We start from the raw sequence: 15278 nt of genomic DNA on the forward strand, positions 1-15278 counted from the left end.
ATTGTGGAGGCTCAGTTGGGAGGCAGAGGAGAGGCTCTCATACCTGCCCTTCCCACAGGTTCTTACAAAGCCGAGCTCAGCATTAACAGTGGATTATGGAGGCTCAGTTGGGAGGCAGATGAGGCTCTCATACCTGCCCTTCCCACAGGCTCTTACAAAGCCGAGCTTAGCATTAACATTGGATTATGGAGGCTCAGTCGGGAGGCAGAGGAGAGACCTTGTCTTCCTAAGAATTTCGGAGAAGATTTCTACTTCCTTTCTACTCCTTGTGAAATAGTTCTCATTTCTCAGCATAGGAAGAAGCAGAGAAAGACATACGAGTCCCCCTCTGCAAAAATCCACCCCACATTTTCCAAATGCATTCTACAAAACATTCTTTTTATTTTTTTGGAGACAGAGTCTCTGCTGTCTCCCTTGGTAGAGAGCTGTGGTGTCACAGCTCACAGCAACCTCAAACTCTTGGGCTTAAGTGATTCTCTTGCTTCAGCCTCCCAAGTAGTTTGGACTATAGGCGCCCACCACAACACCTGGCTATTTTTGTTGTAGTTGTCATTGTTGTTTAGCAGGCCCAGGCTGGATTCAAACCCTCCAGCCTCGGTGTATGTGGCTGGCGCCCTAACCCATGAGCTACGGGTGCCGCCCAACAAAACATTCTTAAGACCCGAGCCAGAACAGTTTTTGTAAGAAGGTAATTTTAGTAAAAACTGTACATGAAAAATACACTCATTCCACCATCCAGACCCACAGTGTACATTAACATATTAATGGCTCTGAAGAACCCTAAAATAACTTCCCAATACCTGGTACTCCTAAATTCACAGGTTCTGACCACAGAACCCCTTTCTCAAGGGACTGGACAAGAAAATTCTGAAAACTGCTGAATTAGCCTTAACAAACTAAAACCAAAATGTCCCCAGCTGGAGTGACTTCAAACCTCAGCTATGTAGTACCTAGCTGATAACAGCAACGTCTATGAGGTCATATTGAAATATTAAGACCTGAACCAGAGAAAATATTCATAGGTCACAGACATTGCTGTTATCAGCTATGTCAGTGATGTTAATAAACATCAGTTTATTAACTAATGTTAGCTATCAGGCGGAAAGTAGAAAAACAGACAATAAAGCCAACAGAACACTAAAATTTGAGAGACCAGCATCAGATCTTCTCACCTCGGACCCGTCTCCACGCCTCTACTTTTACATGACTTAATGCATCTCATGATCCTGAGATGCCTCGATGACCCAGGGATTAGTGCAAGTCAACTCTGGGTCAGAGGTCTCCAAACGCAGAGAAATCTACCTGAACTGAATGAACTTGACAATTACAAAATGCTGGTTAATGAGGGTGGTGCTCTAAACTGCAGAGAATATTCTATTTCCCTCTCCTGCTGACACGCGAGAGATAGCCTTGCTAACTTTAAAATAAGACAATCAACAAAGGAATTTCCATCCTTCTATAAACACATCGGATATAAGCCAGAGGAAACAGAAATCTGCTGTTCACATTAAGGAAAATCTCGCCAGAGCCCACATCCTGTCACATAGGGAGGCACACAGCATCCTTGGACTCGTTCTCAGAGGGTTCAAATTAAAATTCACGGCACATCGGAGCAGCCCTTCCAGTGATTCTTTCATCGAGGGGCAAAACAGTCTCAAGAATCCTAAGAATGATCAGTCAGCCCCAGCCTGTTACATAACCATCTCACTGTGACCTGCAAAGGCAGTTGTAACTCGCTCCAGACTTAGCTTTCCTTTTGAGCGCTTCACAATGGATAGAACTGAAAATTGAGTCTCTCAGGTGAAAATGAAAGTAACACCTGACAAGAGCTGCTGTTTGCCAATGATGTCGGAGACCGTCATCTCTAGACGTCTCCCTGCCATGCCAGGCAGTTACAGATGCCGGGATTAGTCACCAGGGCTGCTTGCTGCCAGAGCACTTGTCAGCGAACAATCAGGACTTCAGAATTTCCGGCACTAAAGCCTGAATTTAATACTCTATGACCTTGGATAGTTTTTCATTAAAGATAATCATTAATTTGATTCCCTCCCAATTAGGATGAAAGTTTCATGCTGTGATGAAGTTTTGAAAACGCAGGGTTTGGGATGCTACCGATAAACCGTGTCACCAGGGTCCTTTTCAACATATTGATACAGAGGGCAGAATATGGGAAAGGACAGTAGGCAGAAGACGGCATGATCTCGACTCTGCCGCGCACACTTGACGTTGTTCTCCTACCTGGAGTAGAACTTCCCCTGCTTGGCCCTCTGCTCATGCTGTAGCCTCATGTTCTCGAGTTTCACTGGGCTTGGAATGAATCCGATTTCACAGCCTTCTTTCACCAGTCGTCCTATCCACCAGTCATTATTAAATTTCTAAACACAAAATCAAATGTATTAAAATCAATGCTGAGAAGCTCACGTCCCCGAATTATTTTTCCATGTGAACTATTTTCAACAGACAGCAACATGGCAAAGACAGTGAACAATGACGCCTCCAGTGTCACAACTGAAGACACTCTTCAGTTCGTGCTAAAGGTAAGAGTGAAAGATTTTGGTGCTCCTGGCAATCCGCTGAAGGCTTTCTGCTTCCTTCTCTCCCCTGGTTCTGTCCTGGGAACAGGCTGAATTGTGTGGCGGCAGCAGCCGTTGCAGGATAAGCCTTCTAGGTTCAAAGATTTAAGGCCCTTCCTAGCAAAATATCATTAGGATCTAGAAATCTAGGAAGTGTTACAGAGATCTCCCCTCAATGTCAGTGATCTCTAACTGGTGTGCAGTGAGAGGACCTTAGGTGTGCCATGAAAATTTTTAAAGATCCTTAATTCAGTTATTCTTGAAATAAGTTCAAAGCACAGGAAGTGTATTCCTTTTTCTTTTTTACTTTTTTGTTTTGATCAACGTAATTTAAGTGTGCCAGGAAAGTTTAACTACAGGCTAAATAAGTAAGGTCGAAAACACTGCCTTATCTTATCAGATAAATCAGAAGTATTAACAGAAAGAGATAAATATTGAAGTTTACCTTAGATATTTAGTGTCAAAGAAAAATGTGCCTTTGTGTAAACGTGTTTATAATTACCCAATATGATGTTCACAGATGATTTCTCTCCGTTTACTGATGTTGACACTTCATCCCCTGCAGGTGGACTATTTAGCTTGAGTCTTTATGACTGGATTTCACTTTCCTCAACCCAGTAAGTCTGTTTTTGAGCACATCCTTGAAGACTGTCTGTATGGTTTTTCTTTTTCTCTCCTGATAGGGAGAGATCTTCCTCTGACATTAATCATGGGGAGGAGATACTGTAGCAATCTAACCTCCTGTTCCAAAGTGAGAGTTTAGGCATGCCACTTCTAAAAACTTGTCCGACCTTTCCTATCTAGCCACTATTTTGCATCTCTATTTAAAAGTTAGTGAAACAGGAGGCTCTAACTTCTCTAGGCTCTTTGAATGGGCAGTCATCACCTCCTTTATTTAGCTCAGTGAACAGTGAAATGTGCACATGCTCTCTCTGATGTATCCTTCCCTAGATAGAGGGGTTCAAATTGTAAATTCCTCCAGGTCCAAGGAAACCTCACGCTTCCACACTGAGATGGTGATGTTGGGGAAATTTCTGGTCACTTAATACACCGTTCCATGTGGCAGCCATGTGGTAAACGTAGACTCCAAAGAAGCCTTGATTAAGGGAGAATTTTCCCACTTGAACAGGCTATGTCATTGTGAAGGGAAAGGCGGAGACTTTTGACATGGAAGAAAAAGAATTTTCCTGATTATCATTTTCTTGCCTCCCTGGCCCCTGTTCCTACCATTCTCCCTCCCGTGGCACAAATTTAGCGTCCAAGCAGGAAACAGGGGTACCACGGGTCTGAGTTCAGACACTGTCAGCAGAGAGGGCAGTCATGAATTCTAGATATTATTATTAAACTCTCTCCAGATGGCTAAACTTCAGACATCAGGAGAAACTGCCCATCGTCAAGGTTAAACATGAAAAGAAAAAGTAACAGGTTAAGCATAAAAAAGGATCATCTACTCCGGCAGTTCCCAATTTCTGGGCCACTGCCCAAGGGAGCGCTGAAGTTATTGCAAGAGGCCTGTGACTTCTTTCTGCTTTAAAAAGCTCTATTTATATTAGCAAAGGTTGAGAGCCATGGATTTCGTATGTCTGTTATATAATCGTAGCTCCTGCAAGGCTATTTCACAGCAATGAGAAGTAAGAAATGATGTGTCAAGGTAAAAAAATCACGCCGACAGACATGGATATACTGTCCTTACTTCCTTAACATGCAGAAAATCTTTTGCTTCGAACGAGATGGCCATGCCTGGCACCGGCACCTCGTCTTCGTGGGCCGCACTGTAGCCGACATTTGTCCGGACTGCAAATGCAACAGGCTTTGTCTAAAGCAGGGGAAAGAGAAGGGAGAAAAAACAAATAAGGACCCCCAAAGCAAGTCTTCCTCCTTCCCCCCCTCTGCCAGATACAAACGTACACTGGGTAAGTATTGTGATCATGGGTCCTTTTCTCTGCATTGGTTCTTTATCACAAGACAGCTTGTTAGTAATTCCCAGCACGTGGACTCTTCCAGCGCTCAGCTGCATACGACCCATTTCTGAACCAGCAAAAGGCAATTCTTCTCTTTGAAAGGAGTGCATGTAAGGGAGGCGAAGATGAACTACGGAAACATGTGGTTACATCCTAACTGCCTGTAGCAACCGGAAATTAGGAAACGCAACATGAATAGAATGCCCAGTGCTTTGGTTTCCAGGGACGAGACGCAGTAACTACCTCCCCAGACACAGACTCTAATTAATCATGAACGACATCAATCCAAAAGGTGAACTATTTTGAAGGAGCAAAGAACCAGGGAGTACAGACAACTGTAGTAACTATTATTCGTGGCTGCAGGGAATTCAGAAAGGGGTGAAATTTCATTCTACTATTTCTTCTTGAGTTTTTGCAGCCATTGAAGACGATGGCATTGATTAAGCTCTCCATTGTTTGATGGTTTGAAAATGTACGGATAAGCATCTGTCCTCTCTTTAGGCAGCATCTGTTTAATCCTCAAGATGAAAAAAATAGGTAAGCTCAGAAATGGCAAAAAGAGATTCTGTTCTGATGGTGTGCTGCTTCCATGTTAAAGACATCTGGGGCAGGTGGGGCCTGTGGCTCAAAGGAGTAGGGCGCCAGCCCCATATGTTGGAGGTGGCAGGTTCAAACATGGCCCTAGCCAAAAAAAAAAAAAAAAAAGACATCTGGGGCTTCCTCCTCTTGGTGGTTTTCTTCTGCTCAGCGAGGACTTGCCAGGCAGAACTAAGAGGGGGCTGGAATGGAGGGAACCCGCCCTCATTTGCACACTGGCCAGCTCATCTCTGTCACCTGACTGGTGCCATGGTTGGGGACTGGGTTAAGAGCATTGAAGGGTCTCAGTGCACCCCCAATCTGCGGACTAGAAAAGGAGGACCAAGTTTTGGATATAGACACAACAGACACGAAGTGAATTTAAGTATTTAAAAGGCAGTTCCTGGCATCCATTGTAACTTTTAAGGATGCCATTTGTTTTATGAGCGAGAGTCTCACTTTCTTGGCCTAGGTAGAATGCCGCGGCATCATAACTCACAGCAACCTCAAACTCTTGGGCTCACGTGATCCTCTTGCCTCAGCTTCCTGAGTAGCTGAGACTATAGGTGGCCACTATGACATCTAGCTATTTTTAGAGATGGGGTCTCGCTTTTGCTCAGGCTGGCCTTGAACTCCTAAAATCAGCCAATCCACCTGCCTCAGCCGCCCAGAGCGCTAGGATTACCGGCGTGGGCCACCAGACTCCGCCTACTAATGATATAATTTTTAATATTCCCCACATTTATTCATCTATTAAGGCCCAGCACATATGGTTTCCTGAGTGCTCCCCTGCCGAACTCCTCCTCAGACAAAGTCATTAACACAGTTTAATACCCGCCATGGAATGTGTGCAAATCTCTGGGAGACTCGAGACGCTGTCCTCGAATGCAGATTCCTTCGTGTCCTCTGGGACATGAGAAAATGGTAAGGTTTCCTCACACTCATTTTGCTTGCCTTGTTTTAGCTCTTTAGTTTGAATTTCCTATGATGGTCCTCAGATCCCGGGGTCATTTATTCTACTTCATTCTTAAACCAACTTGAAGTTCCAAGGAGCATTTATTAAGGAATCATTGCATTTTCATCCCTCGAAGCTCTTCTTGATCAAATATATCCTGCTCTGGGCTAGCATTTTCCTTGTTGGCCGAAACTCAGCAGAAGGGCCTCGGGGGCCTTTTCCTCTCATTATTGAGAGGGGGGAGGCTCTTGCCTTTACTTCAATTGGAAATTCACTTTTGAATTTGAGGCCATTTACCTGCATATTCCTATTACCTCTCTTTCTCGTTTTCTTTCTTTTAAAGGTAAAGTGAAGTCCTGATAAGAGCAGAACCAGGAGGCAAGAAACTGGCTCTCTGCAGAAGCCTCACAGGACCATGGGGAAGAGTGGGGCTGGTGGTGAGACCTACACCGCACTCTGGAGCCCAAAAGGCGCTTGGACCTTGAGGGTGGCAAAGTTAGTCCACACCTGAAGAACAAAAGTGATGGTGAGCTCTGAGAATTGGATTCTGCCCCAGGCTGTAGGTTCCTTCTCCCAGCTGTCCTTTTCCCCACCCTCCCAGGCCTCCCAAGTTCATCTGAAAGCCTTGGCCATGGCTAGAGAGTAAGGTGGGAAGAGAAAGGAAAGGCACATCCCACAGCTATAACTCTGGGAATGTCTGTCAGACGACAAGCAATGTGCTGTGTGTTATACCGAGACGGTGGCACTTAATTTAATCCCAGCAACAATTGTCTTTTTCCCAGGTGAGGAAACTAAGGCTCAAAAAGTTCTCCCAGCTGGACATGGTGGTGTGCACCTGTAGACCTAGCTATAGGAGAGGCTGAAATGAGGGGGTTACTCATTTCAAATTCCTGGAGCCCAGGAATTTGAGTCCAACTTGGAGTCCAACTTGAGTCCAACTTGGGCAACACAGGGAGACCCTGTCTCTCAAAAAAAAAAAAAAAAATTAAAGTTTTAGGGTAACTGTAGTGGAAGGTAGAAAAAAAAAAAATAAAAGTTCTCCCAGACCGTAAGCAGTTGAGGTGGCAGTCACATCTAACCATCTCACTCCAAAGCCTCAGTTCTTTCTGTAGGACTGAAGCGATTTTCATTCAAAAGCGTACACCGATGGCAGTTCTAGGGCACTTAGATGTTTGTGTGAAATTTTGAAGACTTGAAAGTTATAATTTACAAAAATTGGTTGGTACAAAAATGGTAAAAAAAAAAAAAAAAAAATAGGTCCTAGTTTGCCTTGTGGTCTCAGATGAAATGAGCACTGTCACAGGTTAGAACTATGGCTATTCATTATAAAGGCCACATATTTCTGCCTCTCTGCCCTACATCAATTTCAAGTGCAGTAAATAAACAGCAATTTCGAATCATCATTTTTGCTATTTGGATATAGCTGTCTTCACATCTCCTTTTCACAATATGGAAAGCAAAATGAACTGGGATGTGGAGATGTACATGGTGTCATAGCTTCCAAAAGTATTGTTGAGGGCCTTGCACAGGAAGAGTGAAAGGACACAGCCACTCTCGTTTAACAACAGTCAAACAAGAATAAAAACTCACACAAAGTTCTTTATGATAAAATGTATTGGCTTGGCACAATGACTCATTCCTATAATCCCAGCACTTTGGGAGGCTGTGGTGGGAAGATCACTGGAGGCCAGGTGTTCAAGACCAGCCTGGGCAACATAAAAAGACCCCATCTCTACAAAAATAAAAATAGGAAAAAATTATCCAGATGTGGTGGTACCTGTCTATGGTCCTAGCTACTCAGGAGGCTGAGGCAGGAGGATCAGTTGAACCGAGGAGTTCAAGGCTGCAGTGAGCAATGATGGAGCCACCACACTCCAGCTAGCAAAAGAGTTAAGATCTTATCTCGTCGAAAAAAACTTTTTTTTATAGATTAAGGATTTAAAATAGCCTTAAACTATAACTTTGTTTTTCAAGTTGATTACTTTTTGAGAGATTCATCCTCCATGTAACTTGGGCGCATCAGCTCAACACACTCCACTGTATCACTCAGGATTCTTCAGAGAGCTCCAAGATGGCCAACTACAGACATCTCTGGGCCAGCCACTCTCGGGAAGATCAGGACGAGGGGACTCCAGTTACCTCTCCCTGGACTGTCCAGCCCAGAATCCTTGTCACGAGGGCACTGTGAGACAGCGAGGGACTCTAGGAGCCTGCGTGGCCGCTCCAACACCCAAACAAATGAGGAAAATCACTTAGGATTCTTCAGCTCCCACTATGGTTCTTGGTTGTAGCTGCACACAGAGTTTTACCCAGTTTATAGCTTGTAGGGTGGACTTGTGTTGATGACGACAAGTCATCACATGCAGAGAATTCAGTCACCCAAAGGTTCAAACCCCCTGATTCCATAACCTTTTTCCCATTGCCAGCACTACTACTACATGGCAGAAATACCCAATAGGATGGCCCCAAACTTGCCACCTTCTGCACATTTCTGCTGTCACACATGCCCTCAACCCATACTTTAACGCCCTTAACCACACTGCCGTGTGCTTTGTTTCTGTAGCCAGATGCTGGACCTGATCCTTAACAGATGGGTTTGAGTGCCCCATGCTGGCAGATCTGGGAGGGGATCTGCACACAGCTCAGCCCATGGCAGCCCCTGCCTTTTCTCATATGCTTAGGAAGCCCCATTAGCTCCACAGGGCCCACGGGCTCCCACTTAAGGTTAATGGCAGGAGCAACTTTTGTTTTCTCCCAACCTGCTAGAATCACTAGGCCTAAGGTGTCAAAAACCGATTATTACAAGCAGGAGATAATTAACCTAAAATTTCTCTTAGGTCGTGAAGCCGAGTAAACAGATTATCATAAATTCATGGCAATATGTCCAGCGTTCAACCTAAACAATGAATTAATAGGGAAGCTAATAATTTGAATGAATCCAACAAACACAAATGTTTACCTCGAGTTTACCATAAATGTGGGCATGGTAGGAAAATACACTATTAGAAAGCAAAGTGAAATTCACTCAAGAATAAACATTAACTTCTGGTCGTGGTTAATATACTTACTTAAATTTTGCAGATTGATTTCTTCACTTGTTAATACGGAGATGAATATCCTATGCTGAATGGCAAAGTGTGCTTTTTCCCTTTCATTCTGAAACCATCAATAGCTAGTAACATAAAAGGGAAAGTCACAGTTTCAGAGGTCCTCAAACTTTTTAAACAGGGGCCAGTTCACTGTCCCTCAGACCGTTGGAAGGCCAGACTGCAGGCCCCTGGACAAGTCGGCTGCTAAGCAGGACAGGCAGTGGTGGCAAAAACACCTCGCAGGCTAGATAAATGTCCTAGGTGGGCCACATGTGGCCTGCGGGCCATCGTTTGGGGATGCCTGGTTTATGTTTTAATGTCAGTAATGTAGTCTTAAATACTACCTACTCCCAAAGTACAATCTTTTAAATAGGAATTTAAAGAACAATACGACCCAGATCCTTATTCTAAGAGATTATAGAAAAAAAGAGTTTACAAATAATAGTTTTTTTGATCCACTTTCTTGTAGGATACAATATTTTCCTATACAATGATTCTACTCTTTCATAATTTTAAATACCTCGAGTCAGAGTAGAGCCATTGAGTCTTATGTAAGAAGCACTCAGGAACTCAAGAGGCAGTGATTTTACTTTTAGGAATCAGATCATGAGTGTCTGTTGTTTTTCTGACTTAATGACATTTCATTTCCATTATCCTTTTCTGATTACAACTTCTCAGCACCATTTTGCTCCTTTCAGTGACAATCAAAAATTCTTTCAATATAGAAGGAAACTTTTCAACTTCACTTTATTTCTCAACTTTATGTTATTCCTCATGCAGAGGCAAAGTGTCTCCTATATATTGTGAAAAATCTCGAGGCTTGCCAATCATTGACCTTTGAAAAATCTCTGCATCGTTTATTATAAGCTATCAGGGAGAGTCTGAGAATTCTTTTAATAGCAAAACACATCAAACCACAGTGATAAAAAGAGGAACAAGTGATTATGGCCCCTGATGACTCAACCCTGAATCAGACTGAATAAGCAAACAATCACAGATTCGTCACAAGATAAAATTTACATATGCAGTTAAGTCATCTGCGAAATTCAAGTTTCTTCTCTAAAATTGATTTCCTTAATAAACATTAAGTACATACTTACTATCTCAACTTAATGCCCTTGTATAGCTTCTCTTAAATTCTAGTGCAGAAGATACCATAAGTAATATAATTCCAAACGATGAATAAAGTATAACAAAGCCGTGTGAATAAAGAGTAACCGTGGAGGAAGGGAGGCAGCCAAACGGGAACAGGGTGGGGAGGGGGGCTGCTCTGTAGTTAGCAGTGACTCATTCATTCATTCATACGAATTTATCAGATACTACTTTGCACAATTGGGATCCATGAGGTCTAGCAATAAATTCCGCAAATTTGTCCTAAAAAAATAATGCTACATACCTCATTGCTAAATATCTCTCTGGTCACCTTCGAAGTACTTACTCCCCTTGGGAAGCTGTGCTTCAATGCCAGCAGCCAGTTCACCCTTCAAAGCAATTTCTCTCTCTCTTTTTTTTTTTTTTTGATTTTTTTTAAAATTGAATAGTAACTGTGTACATTAATGCACTTCTGGGGTACAGTGTGGGGTTTTCACAAACAATCCGAAACACTTCCATCAAACTGGTTAACATAGCCTTCACGTAATTTTCTTAGTTATTGTGTTAAAACGTTCATATTCTACTCATAGAAAGATTCTCTTGTACCCTTGTAAGATGAACCACAGAAGTGAACCCTCGAATCCCCCTCAAAGCGATTTGAAGCATTCTTTTTCTGGAATGGCCATCACAGCTGCAGTCCTACTAGGCCAGATGATTAAGTTGGGGAACTCGTCCTGGAAAAAGTGGACCTTCCTGCTGAACAACACCACAGTCACCTTCGAAATACTCCTTGGGAGGCTAGGCACCAACAGTAGTGCCTGGTCCACCCTTCAAAGCACTTTCTTTAGAATGAGTTTGCAAACTTAATCATCTTGACCTCGTACATCAGTCAACAGCAGAAACTAAGACCTCTAGGAGCTTCCATTTCAGAGGGGAGAGACACACCGTAAGTAAGAGACACAATAAACAAGTGAAGTAGATAATATGCTAAAAGGTAATCAGTACTGGGGGACAAAAAGGAAAATGAAGAAAAAGTAAGGGAATCTAGGGTGCAAAGTGACAGGGAACATGCTATTTTATTTATTTCCGTTTGTGGCCAGGGCTGGATTTGAACCCGCCACCTCCAGTATATGGGGCCGGCACCCTACTCCTGTGAGCCACAGGCACCGCCTGGAACGCACAATTTTAAACGGGGAGCTCCGGTAGCTTGCATCAGGGAGGTGACATTTGAACAAAAGCATAAAGGAGGTGAGGGAGTGGGTCTATCCAAACTCCAGGCAGAGGGACCAGCCACCGCAGAGGCCCCAAGGCAGTGGCAGGTTAGCCGCACGTGAGGAAGACCAGGGAGGCCAGAACGGCTGATAGGGACCAACTGGGGAGAGAAGAGAAGACAAGGTCAGAACCCTCTGGTCATAGTCAAGACTTCTGGCTTTTGTACTAAATGAGATGAGAAGTGGCTGGAGGGTTCTCTGCCAAGGAATGATACGGTCTGACATGTTAAAAGGACTGTGACGGCTGCTGAATTGAAAGGAGACTCCAGGGCTCAGCATGGAGACAAGGTCTTGGTTGGAGACTGTCACCGTAATCCAGGGAGAGAGATGATGGGTTGTGCCATCAAGGCAGCAGCAAGGTGGGGGGAATGTTACAACTCCAGATGCATTTTCAAAGTAGAACCAATAGGACTTGCTGAATCGTTTGGTTGTGGGTATGAAAGACAGTCAAAGGCAGTACGTCTGAAGGATGGAATTATCAACATGTCAAGTGATAGGGGCAAGGGTCTAGGGGGGTGGCTAGGGGGCAACAATCTGAGATTGTATGAAACATCCAAGTAGAGCTTGGAAGAGTGCTCAATAGCTGCTTGGAAGAATGATCTGGACTAACATATAAGGTTCTAAGTCTTAGGCATATGGATGGCATTTAAATTCATTGAAGTCTGATGAGACGGCCAAGGACACAGGCCTGCATGAGGGCCCTCTGCTAACAAATACACCCAGGAGGACCAACGACGGAGAAGAAGGACTGCTTAGACGATGACTTCTAGAAAGCCAAGTAACGTGTCCTGAAGGTAAGAAAGTGATCAACAACATGAAATACTGATACCAGATCTAACAAGAGGAGGGCCAGGAACCATGTGGACTTTACAACCCAGGGGCCACTGCTCTCTTCAGTGGAAAAGGAAGAAGAGAAAAAATGGACCTGAGAGGTACAGACAGTTCCTCCAAGGAATTCTGCTACAAAGGGTGGACAGGAGTGACAGAGGGAAGAGTTTAAGACTTTTCCCTTTAAAGTAGGAGAAATAATAGCTTATTTCTATGCTGACAGGAATGATCTTGTAGAGAAGAAAATATGATAATATGCAAAAAGAGGACAGAACTGCTGAGGGAGTGGGGGGAGAAGGAGCCCATGACCAGCCAGAGGACAGGGCCTGAGGCAGAGGCCAGGCCTCCAACCCCAGAGACAGGCAAAGAAACCACGTGTCCAGGGACAGCTGCTGATCGTGGAGGGCATGGGGCATCATCACCTAACTGGTTTCACTTCTCAGCACAATAGGAAGGTGGAAGGAAGACAGAGAAGGTATTAGAGGTTTGGCAAGGGATGAGACAATAAGTCACAGTTATCTGAGACCACAGAGCATTTACTGGACAGGGGAAGAATGGTAGGCTCGCCTGGCAGTATTCAAAACCCCTTTGACAGTCAAGGTCATCCATTTATGATAGGCTAGCCACTCCATATTAGAATATATGGGCATCATTACCCAGGTAAGAGAGTTAAAAGCATAATCCTTTACCAAGATGTCACGGCTTTAAAATTGCTTTTTTCCCATCTTGCTTTGAACTTTATCCAGCCATTGTGCGACAGTGTATATTATAATATGTATACAAATGTATTTTGCACATGGTTGGGGGCATTTTTACCTACTTCTAGAAGTGATCCCTGATACAGGTATAGGTTGCTACATTCCTCTTTATTTTTTTATCCTGGGCTCCAAGTACTTACTACAGTGGTAAATATGCAGAAATAAACTGCTAGAGGAGTCAGTTAAGGAATTGGTTTCCTTCTGTTAGAGAAATCAAGTGTCCGGTACTTACAGGACAACTATTCCATGTAATTCTCTATTACCATGGCTCCAGGGCCCACAAAACCGAATCTCTAAAACACTGAAAGCCGGGAGGGCTAATTAGGCTTGTGTTCTAGGACTCACATGCATACAAGGCTACACACATATAAAATATTTATTAAGTGTAGAACAGACATACTAAGAATTAAGCAAAGGGGTATATATTCAAAGCAAAAGCTGATCTTTTATCACTCGAAAAGCCACTGCGTAGGAAACAAAAATGTATAGACTGTTTTATCCTTTCGAATAGATGACCAAAAGGTAGATAAACTCTTGCAAAGGTGTTTTATGATGTACACACTGTGACCGAAGACTGCAGAATCAACGTGCAAGGTAAGGTGAGACTAGAATAACAATGACAAATGGATAGAGAAATGTGGCCAGGCCTCTTCCTTCTGCTCACCAGGAGAATTGACCAGGTTAGATCTGAGGTCTTCAATTAAGGCATGCACAGGATAAACCACTAGTTGTTACAGACTGTTGATGGCCCCCAACCTTCCTGGATGAATCTTAAGGCCCATGGCGATGGTATTCAGAGGGGGCCTTAGGAGGTGACAACCTCCTGCAGGTGGAGCTCTCAGGAACAGCCCCCTTAAGATCTTGCTTCCCCTCCCACCTTGTGAGGTTATGGCAAAAAGATGTTTGTCCATGAACGAGGATGCAGGCCCGTACCAGACGCTGAACCTATCGGCACCTTGATCTCAGACTTCTCAGCCTCCTAACCTTTTCATTAAAATTTTTTATCCAGATGAACCTGCGGGTTAGGTTCCATCGTTCGCATTTGTTAGGTAAAGCCCAGGTTGTAGTTGTGTCCCTCCCAGGAGGTGTGCCATACCCCCTACTTTGGGCCTGTTAGTTGACAGCACTCTAATCCTCCCTTTGCTTTCCCCTTTGCTCCTTCCCCTCCGCCCAGTAATTGTGTTTTTCTTGGTGAGTATTTGTTCATCTACTGCTTTCTTATCAGTATTGAGTACACTGGGTAGTTGCTTTTCCATTCTTGTGATACTTTACTAGAGAGAAAGTTCTCCAACTCCATCTAGGCTAATACAAAAGATGTAAAGTCTCCGGTTTTTTTTTTTTTTTTTTTTATGGCTGAACAGTATTCCCTGGTATACACATACCACAGTTTATTAATCCATTCGTGTGTGGATGGGCACTTGGGTTGTTTCCACATCTTGGTGACTGTGAACTGAGCTGCGATAAACATTCTAGTGAAAATGACCTTATGGCAAGATGCTTTTTTTTCTTCTGGGTAGACACCTAGTCATGGGATTGTGGGAACAAATGGAAGGTCTACTTGGAGTTCTGAGGATTCTCCATACTTCTTTCCAAAGAAGCTGTATGAGTTTGCAATCCCAGCCCCAGTGTCAAAGTGTTCCTTCCTCTCCACATCTGCACCAGCATCTGCAGCTTTGGGACTCGGTGATGTGAGCTCTGCCAACTTGTAATTTTGAGACAGAGCCTCAAGCTGTCCCCCTGGGTAGAGTGCCGTGGCATTACAGCTCACAGCAACCTCCAACTCCTGGGCTCAAGCGAGTCTCCTGCCTCCGCCTCCCAAGTAGCTGGGACCACAGGCGCCCGCCACAACGCCCGGCTATTTTTTGGTTGCAGCCGTCATTGTTGTTTGGCGGGTCCAGGCTGGGGATTCGAACCCGCCACCTTAGGTGTACGTGGCTAGCGCCTTAGCCGGTTGAGCTATAGGCGCCGAGCCCAACTTGTAATTTTGTTCTCTAAGGACTCTCCATATTTCTTTACAAAGACTCAGCCTCTAAAACTTTGAGAAATAAATTTCTATCATTTACAGTTCCTGGTAGTCTGTTACAGCAGCCTGAAGGGACCGGCAAACCCTTCACCAGGAAGAGCAAACATCTATGGAGGGATTGGTCCCATGAGAAACCCATAGAAAAGTAGAGA

The 15278-nt window shown here is 43.9% G+C and overlaps 1 protein-coding gene across 10 annotated transcripts in view; it reads right to left on the reverse strand.

The window, feature by feature from the left end:
* Nucleotides 1–15278, reverse strand: part of CACNB2 (calcium voltage-gated channel auxiliary subunit beta 2) — a 346152-nt gene that overhangs the window by 43912 nt on the left and 286962 nt on the right. For all 10 annotated transcript variants that reach the window (XM_003786775.2, XM_003786774.3, XM_003786772.2 and 7 more), the window contains 2 exons: nt 4267–4389; nt 2239–2375 (listed from right to left, as the gene is read on the reverse strand). In XM_003786775.2, coding sequence (XP_003786823.1) covers nt 2239–2375; nt 4267–4389 — 260 coding nt within the window. The remainder of the gene's footprint in view (nt 1–2238; nt 2376–4266; nt 4390–15278) is intronic.

Source organism: Otolemur garnettii, unplaced genomic scaffold (assembly GCF_000181295.1).
Source record: "Otolemur garnettii isolate 467f Iridium unplaced genomic scaffold, OtoGar3 scaffold00019, whole genome shotgun sequence".
NCBI lineage: Eukaryota > Metazoa > Chordata > Mammalia > Primates > Galagidae > Otolemur > Otolemur garnettii.